The sequence below is a fragment of the Microtus ochrogaster genome, unplaced genomic scaffold, assembly GCF_000317375.1.
Source record: "Microtus ochrogaster isolate Prairie Vole_2 unplaced genomic scaffold, MicOch1.0 UNK4, whole genome shotgun sequence".
Classification (NCBI taxonomy): Eukaryota; Metazoa; Chordata; class Mammalia; order Rodentia; family Cricetidae; genus Microtus; species Microtus ochrogaster.
In genome coordinates, this window is record NW_004949102.1 from 7,071,625 (window position 1) to 7,085,318 (window position 13,694).

A 13,694-nucleotide genomic window follows, 5' to 3' on the forward strand; every position below is an offset into this window, starting at 1 on the left:
ATTACAGATGGTTGTGAGCCACCATGTGGTTGCTGGGAATTGAACTCAGGACCTTTGGAAGAGCAGGTAATGCTCTTAACCACTGAGCCATCTCTTCAGCCTCCCTGTCTTTATTTCTTATTGATTGTATACTAATGCATTTTATTCATTTACCTAGTTCACTACTAGTTAATACTAGCTCATTGCTAATAATTTATCATCATAAATGATGGTAATATTTAGTTAAGAGAAACCTCACAGCTAAACCTTACGGAGGTCATTTTCACCCAGTTATTTTTTTCTGTATTTTCAGGTACAGACATGAAATTGCTCATGATGGGCAGAGGATTTACATCTTGGGAGGAGGGACTTCCTGGACAGCCTATTCCTTAAACAAGGTATTTTTTTTTTTTCTTCTTAAAGAAGTAAAAAATAGTGGGAGACAATGGACTGAAGCTTGTATCTTACTAATCAGGATGATTCTGTTAGTTATTTGGGTTTTCAAGCAGCTTCATCAACAGTTCTGTGATAGAAGGTTGAACTCAGTGCTCCTGATACTCATTGCAGCTGATAGTCACCTTCATCACTGCTGAAAGTCTTTGTGAGCATGTGGGGGAGGACGAGCACTAGAGAATGTGTAGCTCGCCAGGCTTCTCAGAATGTCACACCCCCTTGTCAGTGCACACTTAGGGCTGACACCACTGACTCCAGAGAGCCCAGCTCCTCCTCAGGGCTTTTGGTCATCTGTCCCCATGACATTTTGAAAATGTCACAGTTAGAAATCCCAGAGGTGATCTGGTCAGGTGACAGAGCTCCTGGCCTGCCTTGGATTTTTAAGGGGTTTGTTGATTTTGTCTTACTCTCTTACCAGTGTTGGTTTTCTTTCTGGCCACAAGAATGCTTCATGCTCACTGTAGAGATACAAAAGGAGGTAGACAGCACCCAGCACTGAGAGGCAGGCATGCTTCTCTCCTCATTCCAGCTTCTTCTTTTCACTCTTTCTAAAACTGCTCAAAAAATGTTTATTTTAAAAATCTGATGTCATGGTAGTTAAGATTACAGTTATTTACTTGTACATATATATATATTTTTTCTTCCAAGATCCACGCATACAACCTTGAAACAAATGCATGGGAGGAGATCGCAACAAAACCTCATGAAAAAATAGGTAATTAAAAGTATTGATTCATGTTTTTAGCTAATGTATTTTATACTTGTTTTGGGAAGAGGTAAAGATAATTTTCTTAAGTGATATAGCACATAAAATAGTTACAAAAATGGTGTTAGAAGTTATTATTCTTCAGCTCTCAGTTGTTATTCTCCCTTAGCAACTGAGCAGAGAGTTTTTAACATGGATAACTGAGTTATGTGGCACAAGTGGAAAAAAAAAACACACGAGAAATAAGAAATGGGGCTTAGGGGCTGGAGAGATGCTCAGTGGTTAAGAGCGCACACTGCTCTTCCAGAAGACCTGAGTTCTGTTTCCAACATCAGGAATTCACAACCTCCTTTAACTCCAGCTCGCATTGTGAGTTTCTCTGTGGATCTTTGAGGCACACATATGTGATATATACACATACTCATACAAGAATGATAAAAAGAATAGATCATCGGAACCGTCATTGTCACGTCCCTTCTCCTTTCTGACTTTCTCTGACTTCTCATCAGGAAGGGTTGGAGGGCTAGCTGTTGTTCTCTTGAATAATGGAATTCCTTTATTTATGTGTTCGACAGGTTTTCCTGCAGCCCGGCGATGTCACAGTTGTGTTCAAATAAAAAATGGTATGGAGTCTAAATAAAATTTTGATTCATTTCTGTAATCTTACCTGCTGAGAATGACTGATTTCCTGGTTAGTTCCTCTAAAGGGGTGCATAATTTTGGACCACACTGATTTCTTTTTTTTTTTTTCTTTTTTCTTTTTGGTTTTTTGAGACAGGGTTTCCCTGTGGCTTTGGAGCCTGTCCTGGAACTAGCTCTGTAGACCAAGCTGGTCTCGAACTCAGAGATCCGCCTGCTTCTGCCTCCCGAATGCTGGGATTAAAGGCGTGCGCTACCATCGCCCGGCTGATTTCTTGTAATTTAAACTTATAGGGAACTCTAGAGAGTTGTGTCTCTTGGCAGTTTTCAAAATGTAAACTAGTTCTGTGTCTGGGCTCTCTCCGTTAAAAGAACTCTGAAGTAGATGGTAAATAAGCTTTTGTTGTACCACTGGCTCTTTCAGTGTGATTTATGGTTCTTGCACTGTGAGTGCTTGCAGAGTAAGACCTCAGTGCACATTGGACTAAGATTGTAATAACTTCTCCAGACTATTATAGCATAAAGTTTATTCTGTTCTCTATCTGATGTGAACTCAGAGTTCATTCCTTGGTCCTCCTATAGCAAAGTCCTTGTATGATTTCAGAAAGTAGCAGCTACTTTAAGCATGGTAACAACTCTTCTTTGGCAAATATTCCTGGCTTTTAATGTACAGGACATTTTACAGTTTTTATAGTTGATGGTACCTCCTTGAGCACTTTTACTCTCCCCACCTCTGGGAAGGGGTACATGCAGAAACTGATAGCCTGTATCCTTTTGCATCCCAGTTCAGATTTAAGTAGTACTTACCTGTCATTTTATGTATATGCAGGGACTTGTTAAAAATTAGGCTTCTGCTTTTTGGGTAAGATTTATAGGTAGTGACAGTGTTCTGCTTTGCCTCTGAGAATGAAGCTGTGCTTTAACATTTCTCTTGACTCCTAGCCAAAAAAGTTTCTGACATATTTTATAGTTTAATTAAGTATTGGCCTAAACTTGGCCCAGACTTGAATTAGCCATTTATTCATTTGCTTCCTGGGAGCCATGCATCATGCAGTTGGAACTTCTGGGCCTTTAAAAGGTGACATGGCCCTCGCTAAGTAGATCAGTAGTTAAAACTGACCCACCCAGAGCTATGCAGATCAAATGAGCGTTTTTGTGTGGCCCAGATTGCATATTACAGTGAGCATTCCTCCTAGGTGAGATTTCTATGGGAAGGATGTTTGTCGCTAGAAATTTTAAAAAAGCATACATTTTCCAAGATATTATTAAAAAGAAGAGTTTGAAAACCTGGGTTGTAGCTGTGTTTTATTTTTGATTAGTGTTTCTTGCCTAGTGGGAGTTTTAGTTTCTCTAGGAAATAGGGATGCAGTAGCTAGCCTGCCCCTCCCAGGGGCATCCTCCTGGGGCTGCATAGCCACTCTCCTTCAGAGTGTGAACTTTCTCCAGAACTCAGTTTATTTCCAGCCTCTGTTCATTCACTTTCTGTGCCTGGAACCTAGAAATATTTAAATTTCAGAACCCTGACGTGAGCCTCCTTAGAGGCTGGCATCCTTGGTCCCAGTTCTGTTGAGGAATGGCCCACCTGTCAGCTATCATATGTTCTCCCGGAAGACATGCTGTAGCTGTAGTTCATTTCCTTTGTGTGCTATTGCCTTTCTCCTTTCTTGACAGATGTTTTCATTTGTGGGGGCTATAACGGGGAAGTGATCCTGGGAGACATCTGGAAGCTGAATCTGCAGACTTTTCAGTGGGTGAAGCTCCCTGCTACCATGCCAGAGCCTGTTTACTTCCACTGTGCAGCTGTCACACCCGTGAGTCTTGTTTTCAGTTACTCGTGCATGGGAGATGGTAAGGAGTACTGCAAGTAGAAAAGACGCTGATACTTAAAACTTTAGGCTAAGAAAAGGAGAGAAAAATACTCTCACAAGCAACTTTAAAAGAGCACTGAAATGTAAAGGAAATTTAGTATGTGGTATTTGAGGTCCTGACTGTCAATTCTTAGGTGTTTCCTAAGAAGGCAGAATAATGTGATTATTTAGTACCATATTATTGAAGATACTGTAAGAACCTTTATTTTCATCTTTGTATTGCCAGAATTTGATAGTCTGGATACTCAAATAATCTAAATTTAATTGTTAATAAAAAGGTGTTTGTAGTTTAAATTAGCACACACACACAAAGCCAGGGGGTGATGGCGCATGCTTTTAATCCCAGCACTCAGTAGGCAGAGGCAGGCGAATCTATGTGAGTTTGAGGCTAGCCTGATCTACAAAACGAGTTTCAGGACAGTTAGGGCTGCATAGAGAAACTCTGTCTCAAAAAAGAAAAGAAAAGAAAAGAAAACCAAAACACAATATAAACGAATTAAAAAAAAAAACAAAACCATAGAACTGGATGTGGTAATTCCACCATGCAGGAAGCAGATCATTTGAGCTTAAAGAGTTTGATTCCAACTATTTTCTTTAACAACCCACTCACTACAGAAGCACTTCTGCTTGGGGTCAGATCAGTGAAAGATTCTGTGTCTGTGATGCTGACTGTTGAACCCAGGGCCTGATTGCAGGTCTAGCCCGAGGGATTGTGTTGTTTCAGTGTATGCTGCTCCCTCACTTTGCTGAAATCTCCACCTTGGTAGCTCTTTCTCTTCTAACTGCCGTTTGTTCATAGGCTGGTTGCATGTACATTCACGGAGGAGTCGTGAACATCCATGAAAACAAACGGACTGGGTCACTGTTTAAGATCTGGCTGGTGGTACCCAGCCTGCTGGAACTGGCGTGGGAGAAGCTGCTCGCGGCCTTCCCCAACCTAGCAAACCTCTCCCGAACACAGCTTCTGCACCTTGGACTAACACAGGAACTCATCGAGCGCTTGAAATGAGGATTTCCGGCCTGTTCGTTGATACTGGAAATGTTAATTTAAAGAGACTCCTTTATTTATGGGCAGTGTAGAGTGTGCTACAAAGAGGTTTGGTTACCCTGATCAAGGCCTTATTCAGAAAATACATCAGATGCCTTTCTGTGAATGGGTTTAAGTTAATGGACATCTCACTCTCCTGTGCTTTCTTCTTTGCTCCCCTCCCTCCTGCCCCAGTATGCACCCCATACATGCATCCCTCTTTCTTGATGGAGCCGAGGGAATATCTAAAGTACCTTAATGAGGTTAGGAATCAAGAGAGAGAAATTGTTTTTTGTTGCTGGTTTTTTTTTTCAATTTTATTTTATTTTAAAGAAATTCTAAACATATTGACCATGTCAGCTAATACCACAGATTAAAGCATTATCATCAACAAACACCAAGTTTAAAAAGCCAGCAACCAACAGTGGTCTGGGAGATAGAACGAGAAGACTGACCTGGAACATCTTGCAGGTTGTTCTTAAATTTGGATGTTGAATTAGTGTTTCTGAGATGTGTCTGAGTGGCTGGACTCAGGCAGCAGTGGTTGATGACTTGGCACAAAGATATCTAACCTTGACGAAAGGAGACAGTTCAGCAGTATTTGATTAGTGAGCCCCTCAACCTTGTGATACCCCAGTGGTTAGCAGCGGCCTGCTGAGATTTAGTGCCGTCTGTCACTGTCGTGTTCTGTTGTTGTCTTTCAAATTAAATGTATGGCGTCAAGTTCTTTCCAGGCAGTTTTGAACTTCCCCTGCGCTTATTAATGGCTTTAAATATGTCTTTAGCCCCTTCATGGGGAATTGTAGATTCTAAGTGTGTGGTGTAGGTGTCAAAGGACAGTAGAGTAGAGCATAGCACCCGCACCCTTGAGACTTTTAGCTTAGCTTCTGCTTGGTGCGATGGGCTTTGACTATCATAGCAGCTATTTCCTTTTCAGAGCTCGTTTCTTTGTAGTCTCTGGACCTTATTCCTGCATTTTCTCAGGCAGTTGGTTCTGGATTCCCTCCTGAGCTTGGTGCCTCTTTTGCTGTCTGCTTCAGTATACAGGATGCCGTAATTGCCTAGTAACTGGATAAAAGGTCTTAAGGAAGAGGCACAGCTTACCCTTCCTCGAGAAGCAAGTGCCATTGAAAACCATCAGGAGGAAGGAGTGAGACAGGGTCATTTGCTTTGTGTGTGTCTAAGAGGTTTTAGTTCTGGTCTGTTTTGTTTTCTTAAATCTAAGAAGAAAGGAGACTTAAGTTTTACTCATTTCATCCTCAGACTGCTAGAAGAGTTGAGGGAGTCACTTGTGTGTAAGCCTGTGGGTACCACAGGTGTAGGCAGTGCTGGAGGCCTGCAGGAGGGCCAACCAGACCCTCCTGCAGGCCCCTTAAGGAGGAGATACCTGCAGGAGATTTTGAACACATTTTTCCTTTAAGTGCCTCTTTTTCACCTAGCTTTAACATTATTCTTTTTCTTTTCGCCCAGAAGAGATCTCTGTAGTTTGTGTGGATTTAAAGTCACCTTTGAGTTAGAATTAAAAAGTTCTGCCCAGTGTGCAGTTCTAGGTAGGTCTTTTGACTTCTCCTTGCAGCAGGCCTTATGCTCCATCCGTGTGGGGTGTTATTGGAGCCTTTGCCCACCATCTGTAGAAGCACTTCTCTGTGAGTAAGGAAATGGGGCTGCTCTTCTAGGGTTCCCATCCCCCAGTCTCGCCATTCCCTGTTGGTGTGGCTTTGGCTTCTTAACCAGCAGGGGAGCCCCCTCCAGAGGAAGTCAGCCTGAGCCACTTTGTGAGTTCAAAACTGTGTGACTCCAGGCCAGGCCTCTGGACCATGGCAGAACTACATCCCAAGCTAGGGTGACAGAAGGGTTTTTGTCATTGGTTTATATAGGGACCAAAGACTGAGTGTTCAGCCTCTGTGCTTTGACTCCCATGGCCCTTGGAATACAAGAAGACCTCTGGTTCTGTTAGACCAGAAAGTTATAAAGAGGGTCCCATTCAAGCCACACCTGCTGGCATCCTTTTTAAGCCGTTTGTAGGCAGTCTTCTTAGAGGTAGATGTTAGAGGCCTGACATGAACGACCGCGTGTATCTTCTAGGTACACGTCTGGTCTAGAGTGTCTGGGAATAGAACACTAGGGAAAATGCAGCGCAGCCGGGAGTGCTGTAAGCTGCTCATGCGCACATGTTCTGGATGCCAAACTGTAGGTAAGGACTGGGTGTCCTCTGACGGTCACCAGCATTTTAGTTTCTCTATAACCAGCACTTACTTGGATTCCCAATGGCATCACCTGGGTGAGAAAGGTAACGATGCCTGCTGCTCCTCCGCCTCTTTTGAGGTATGCCCCGCCATCTTCCTGCAGACCCGGAAACAGAAGTGCAATATGTAGAAACACGGTCTGCACGGATTGTGTAGATGCGATGACTCTAAAGTAGCTGCACTACTTTCTGTTCCTGTCCTGGGCTCGTCAGTTTATTCCTTTAGAGTAAAATTATACCAAGGATTTTCAGTGTGATCATAAGCCAACTTCTTGGTAAAGCTGGATTTTTTCCAAGTCCATGCTTTCTTACTCTAGTTCATAAACAAATTCCTGTTCCTTGGTTTATAAGAGTTGAGGTTTTTCCACTCCTGTTTGTACTCCCTCCTATTTGCACGTCTTGCCCAGGTATAAGGAAGTCCACTTGAGAGGGTTGCCCAAGTGAAGAATTAAAACCTAACACTAGTACAGTTCTCCTACATATACACTAATTTATCTGAGAATGTAATACCTTATTAAATGATGCTTCCATCACTATAAGGTATTTTCCACTTCACAGAAAAACTGCAAACCAGTGTGTAATAGATTAAACTTCCCTGCTTTTCAGGGCAGACAAACCCTTTCCACTGGTAGGAGTCCTCTTTCAGGGCCTAATGACTTGATATAAAAGCTTGCTTAATAGCATTCATGTCTAGCACAGAGCTAGATTTAAAAACTATATATATATATATAATGGAAATATTAACATTTCTAGATTAAAGAGTATGACGGTGACCTTTGGTTACCCACAGTAGCAGGAAGAAAGCACAGACAGTGAAACCCATGGATAATCAGTGTTTCAACTTTCCTGTTAACTTTTTTTTGAGACAGGGTTTCTCTGTACCTTTGGAACCTGTCCTGGTACTCTCTCTGTAGACCAGGCTGATCTTGAACTCTGCCTCCTGGGTGCTAGGATTAAAGGCGTGTGCCACCACCGCCCAGCTAAACTTACTTACATATCTTTCCCCTTCCTGTTCCTCTCCCACAGACATCTCCTTTTCAAGGGACTAGTAGTTAGGAAGGGAAAAGAAGTTCAGAGAGGGGCTAGCAGCCAGCCACCACACCAGTGGTCCCATTAGCTTTAGAGGTGTTGTCGCAGTGGTCACCCGAGGTGAGATGGTGCCCCTGAGCAAGGTCTGCTGCTGAGTTCTCTACTGCCTCCTCACCAGAGAACTCTTCGATCCTGTGGGAAGAAAAGGCTACGTCTCACAGGAACAGGAAACCCCATCATTTGAACACATCTCTTTAACTTGACAAAGTTTGCTTTTCTGTTTCTTCCTTTGGAGTCACCTTCTCCAGTCTGATAGCCTGGTGTGCAGGAAGGGTGCACTGTCCTCTTGGACTGTGTTGGGTTTTGTCTCTTCTAGAACCAGCCTGGTTTTCTGTGGTCTTAGGGATGCTTACAGCGGCCCTCCCACCGACACCCTGATGTAGCACAGAAATCCATTTTCCCTTCTGTTCTTTCTTGTGTTCTGGTATTGGCTTCAGGGGGAATGAGGGTTTATTGTCATAGCCCTGCATTTCAAGAAGTGGTTGCCATAGGTGTAAATTCCATTGGTTCCCAGGTCCCTTAGAACTCTGGAAGCACTGGCAAGGCCCAAAGCAGGCTCGGTGGGGTTTTGGAACCTCCATGTGTAGTCACCCTTCAGACTTGGTGAGATTTAGAAGAAAAATCTCCCCGTGTCATAAACAGAAGTCTGAGCTGTGCTTCAGAGGTAGTGCCGTCTTGATGTGCTTCCCACGTTGTTAATGTGTTTAAACTTTTGAGACGTTTTTTAAAGGCCCCACTTAGTCTGCACAGGCTGAGTCAGACAGTTTTCAGAGAAAAGGCCAATTTCACTACTTAGTAGTAGTCACTGTCGTGCTAGTTACACGTCAGGAATAGACAGAGGCAGCGGAAAGCACGCTGACCGTGCAGAGGGCTCAGGGAGAGTGCAGGCATCTCCCTGGAGAGACTGGAGGGACAGGCTGGAGAGAGGACGGCCTTCCGTTGCAGCTGCTCTGAGGCTGGGCCAGGCTTGGCTCTTCATGCAGGCTGCGAGGCCATACACAGTGCTTGCCTTATTTTAAAGCTACTTGCCACAGTCCTGTTAATAGTGTGGATGTCCTTTTGCAGTCTGGTGTGCATGCCATGTGATCAGGACAGCTTTTCCACCTCCCCTGGTTTCCTACAAGCAAGTAAATCTCCCCTGAAATGTCCAGTCTGTACTTATGTACCTTGTCAGTGTTTGCTGTCGGTTTTCTAAAACAATCTGATCAATAAATCTCTAAACATATGTGGTCCAAGTTGCCATGGATTGTCTGTAGTAATTTGTGCACGTGTGAACTCCCCTGTTGACATACACAGCGGTCCCCACCAGAGTCAGCTTTGCTCTGTCACATCTGTGCGCCTCCACTGCCACCCCACCTGTGATGGGTTCTGTCTGCTCCCTTTCCAGATCTCCTGCACCCACGGGAACACTCTCAGTAGAGCTCGCTCTGTGCAAGGAAGCACCTGTGGGGCAAGCCCCTCCCCGTGCCCTTTCCTAGACCCCACAGCTGAGCATACACTGCCCAGCAGGTTTGTGGTGTCGAGGCTTCCCTGAAGGGTTGGAGGAGATACAGGGAAGTCTGGGGTATGTAAGCTCTATGAACAGTCATAGGACTTCACAATCCAAAGAAAAGGCTGGAGTTGGAGTCCTGGCCTGGGTTTCTGTGGACATGGAACTACAATTCTTACCCTACTTCACCTTCTGACCTTTCTCCAGAGTAGACAAGGACATTCCATCCACATTGGGTCACTTTAAGGCCTGTCTTCTAGGATTGGACACAATTCTATTTACATTGACTTTTTTTGGTTTTTCGAGACAGGGTTTCTCTGTAGCTTTGGGGGCCTGTCCTGGAACTAGCTCTTGTAGACCAGGCTGGTCTCTGCCTCCCGAGTGCTGGGATTAAAGGCGTGCGCCACCACCGCCCGGCCTAAGGACAGATTTTTTGGCTGTTACAGTGTAAATCTCCAAAGAGGAGAAGGGGTTTGTGTTCCTTCCTCCACCTTAAGACAGTCCTTAAAATGTCCTGTGCCGTCGATCTTTCCTCCTCCGGCTTGTTTTCCTCCTAAAACGCACCCCTCCTCAGACCTACCAAGAATCTGAAGTAAGTCCCTTTAACTTCCATACGTTTGACCTGCCAGGACTTTGAAATAGACTCTTGCTTAGAGAAAGAAAAAGAGGCATGGTGGCACACACCTTTAATCCCAGCACTCTGGAGACAGAGGCAGGCCGATCTCTGTGAGTTTGAGGACAACCTGGTCTACATAGTGAATTCCAGAATAGCTAGGATGACATAGAGACCCTGTCTCAAAACAAATAAAAAGCAAAAAAAGAGACCAGTCCCCCAGAACTGAAGTTCCAGGTAGTTATGAATTGAACTCCTCAGGACTGCTGAGCCACCTTGAGCCACCCTTCAGTCTCTGAAGGAGTCTCTTGCTTGCATTTGACTGGGCTCCTAAGCAAGGCTTCTAGCCCCATTTTTGGCCTAGGGGAGGGGTTGCAGGATCTCAGTGGGTTTGTATGATGTAGCTTTTCTGGTCACATTTATAAAATCCTAGTTTGTTAGAAACTCTAGCGGAGCTCTTAGTGTCTCCGCATCATCTGTGGTTAGTCTACGGCGCTGCGTGCATGCTGCCTTCAGACACAAGTCCGTGTCTGCGCTCTCACCCACAAGGCCTTCTGCGGGGATTTAATATAAAGAGCCACACACGCCCCAACCACAGATTAGCAGTGTTAGGAAGAGAGGAGGGGTTGGGATAGGTAGGGCTCGCTCTGCTCCTGTCTCCTGCATGTAACACTTGGGTCAGTCAGAGGAAGTCCAAGGTCCCTTATGGGTTAGACACCTGTGAGTAGGATGCTGGCCAAACGCTGTAAAACTCTATAACTGGCCTTGGGTGGCCACTACCCCTCGGTCCGACGCTCCAATTGTTGGTCCGCTGTGCTTGGAGTTTGTAGGTGAGTGCCCCCTTTGTGCCGTGACCACTGTGTAATCCAGGTGTGGACAGAGTAGGCTGTAAGAGGAGCAGGAAGTACAGAGCCAGCCGCAAAGCTAACCTGTAAGCCCTGGTTTATAGCCATGCAGAGCTGACAGCTGACTCAGCCGGGAAGAGCGTGGCAGCACGGGGTTTGAACTACAACGTACACACGGGTAGAAGGAGAGACACACCTCCCAGGGTTAGCCTCTGCGCGCAGTCATTCAAAAAATGAAGCCGGGCAGTGGTGGCGCACGCCTTTAATCCCAGCACTCGGGAGGCAGAGGCAGGTGGATCTCTGTGAGTTTGAGGCCAGCCTGGTCTACAGAGCTAGTTCCAGGACAGGCTCCAAAGCCACAGAGAAACCCTGTCTCGAAAAACAAAACAAAAAAAAAAACAAAACAAAACAAAAAAAAGATCCACAGTCATTAATGAGGTCTAAGTTCCCAAACTTCAGTTCTGATCCAGCTGTCCCACCACTGCCCACGGTCTTCCGTGTCCCTGTTCTAACTGTCCCGCCGAGACCTGCAGAGCCAAGGCCAGAATGAATGAGCATGCTTGTCTTTGCCCACTCACCCTGGTGTTGGGATGACAGTCTGATCACACAGGCTTCCCAGTTCCCTCTCAAGAACCACTGAAGTAATAGTCAAATGCTTTAGTGTCATTCCCCCTAAAGTGGGGTTAATAGTGTCTCCTGCTGCCCTTGTGAGGCTGGAGTGACTGTAAAGAGCTCTGAGATGACACTATTGCATATCTGCTGGTCACTGCTGCTCTCTGGAGCACGGAGGTCTCAAACTGAGACCATCATTTAGGTGACAGTTTAATTAGCGATGAAAGGGATAGTATCTAAAACAAATAACAATAACTAAGCATCACTGCCTAAACTGCTTAGCACTGTAGCGCTAGACTAGAGTGTGGACTGGAGATATAGCAGGGACGTGGGGACCTGTGAGCCCGGGGATGGATCCTCAGCATCCCCTTTGCCTTAAAGCAAACAAGCACCTTGTTCTCCTGGATACTGCGAATGGATCTTTTCTGGCTAAGTCTGTAATTTGAGGGACTCAGAGGGTGTGGCTGTTAGGTTCCTCACTAGCTCAGATACAGCCTTTTAATTTAAGAGCCTGTCCTGGAGGGGAAGAAATAAAGAGAAGGAGGTATATTTGAAACAACAAAACCACAGACAGCCCACTCTGTTGTGTTAAGTGTGTGGTTTTATTATCTGGCCCAAAGTTTACTCCCTGCTATCTTGTCCCTTCATAGTCTCAAGCAAGAACATTATTTTCTCCTTAGCCAGGCAAAAGGAGGTGGAGGCCTTACAATGCCGAGGAGATCCTGCAGGTTCCCATCCTGTTCCCCTAAGGTCGTGACACCGTAGCCTCAGGTAAAGAAGTGGGGCTTCTCAGCTCAGGAAGCCGCCAGGCAGGAAGGCCTGCTTAGTATGGCTCCTTGGCTAGCGAAGGGACAGAGACAGCTGCACACTTGGGCCACTTACTATTCTGGTAAACCCACACCAAGCCAGGATCTCTACAGCAGCTGTACGTGTGACATAAAGCAGGCATGAGGCGTGTCTCCTCAGAAGGGACAGGCAGATCGGTTATCTTTCTTGAACCTTCTAACTCAAGCTGCCAGGAGTCTGGAACTGAGAAGGCTCTGGCCTTAACTGCAAATTTCCAAAAGTTTTTTGACCCCTTTGTAAGAGAGCAAATTTATTTACAGTCCGGTGGCTGAGGAAGGCCCTTATTGACTTCAAGAACTCCATTGTCCAACAAGCAAACTCAGATTCAGGATCAAAGGTGTCAGCCGCTGCTCTTTGCCCACCCTGCGCTGCCTGGAACCCTTAGAAGTGATGAGCATGGGGCCAGCACACCACGGGTCCAAGACTGCATCGGCCACTTTCCCTCCTTGGTGGCAAAGCCGTATCTGCTGTCACGCCAGCATTTCTCTGTACACTTTCTGCATAGCTAATTGCCGTGGAGCGTGCACACATGCTTTTCATCCCAGCATTTGAGAGACCCAGACAGGTGGACCTCTGAGTTTGAGGCTAGCCTAGTCTACATAGTGAGTTCCAGGACAGCTGGGGCTTCTCGAAACCAAACCAAACCAGAAACCAAACAAAAACATTGGAATATAAACTTGAAGGGCTTAGCCTTATTTCACAGGAGGATAGAAGAGCTTAAAGCACTGAAGGGACCCTTCCCCAGATGGGCGTGGCTCCGCGGAGCCGCACTGCGGCACGGTGAAGCCTGGGGCTGGGCCAAGAAGCCGTGCTAGAGGAGGACCCTAGGTCCCCCAGGGGTCACCGCCAGTTATTTGTGCCGGCAAAGCTCCAAGTGTGCACACTGCTGCCGAGTCAGGTCAGGGTTTTCGGAAGGTAAGATGGCCTCGTGTTTCACCGAGAAGCCGCCCAGGGTGTTTTCTCTGCCGCCCTCTGGCGGGCAGCGAGGCGGGCAGCTCAGAGCCAGGCCGTGTGGCCACCGAGCCTTGCAGCGACCTGTGTCGACGTTGACTGCATCTAGTGGGCAGGCAACCCAGTTGGGTTGCCACAGGAGACGCGGCCTTGCATTCTGGCAGGTTGCATCCAGAGGTAGGGGTCCTACCCAGGAAACGAGTTAGAGAGTAACCAGGTACTGAGGACAGCGTAAGTTGGCAGTGTAATCATGCCCTCAGAGGAGCACCGGGAGCTAGTTTTCCAGGGACAGCACCCACCTTCTGGTGCCTCCTGGATGGGGAGGAAGCCTG

General features: G+C 46.0%; 1 protein-coding gene across 2 annotated transcripts in view; it reads left to right on the plus strand.

Moving 5' to 3' along the window:
• The window catches only part of Klhdc10 (kelch domain containing 10), a 53,406-nt gene extending 44,170 nt beyond the window's left edge, over positions 1 to 9,236 (plus strand). For both annotated transcript variants that reach the window (XM_005365773.2, XM_005365774.3), the window contains 5 exons: positions 293 to 377; positions 1,081 to 1,147; positions 1,714 to 1,761; positions 3,449 to 3,588; positions 4,445 to 9,236. In XM_005365773.2, coding sequence (XP_005365830.1) covers positions 293 to 377; positions 1,081 to 1,147; positions 1,714 to 1,761; positions 3,449 to 3,588; positions 4,445 to 4,654 — 550 coding nt within the window. In that variant the 3' untranslated portion in view covers positions 4,655 to 9,236. The remainder of the gene's footprint in view (positions 1 to 292; positions 378 to 1,080; positions 1,148 to 1,713; positions 1,762 to 3,448; positions 3,589 to 4,444) is intronic.
• Positions 9,237 to 13,694: the final 4,458 nt, after the last annotated feature.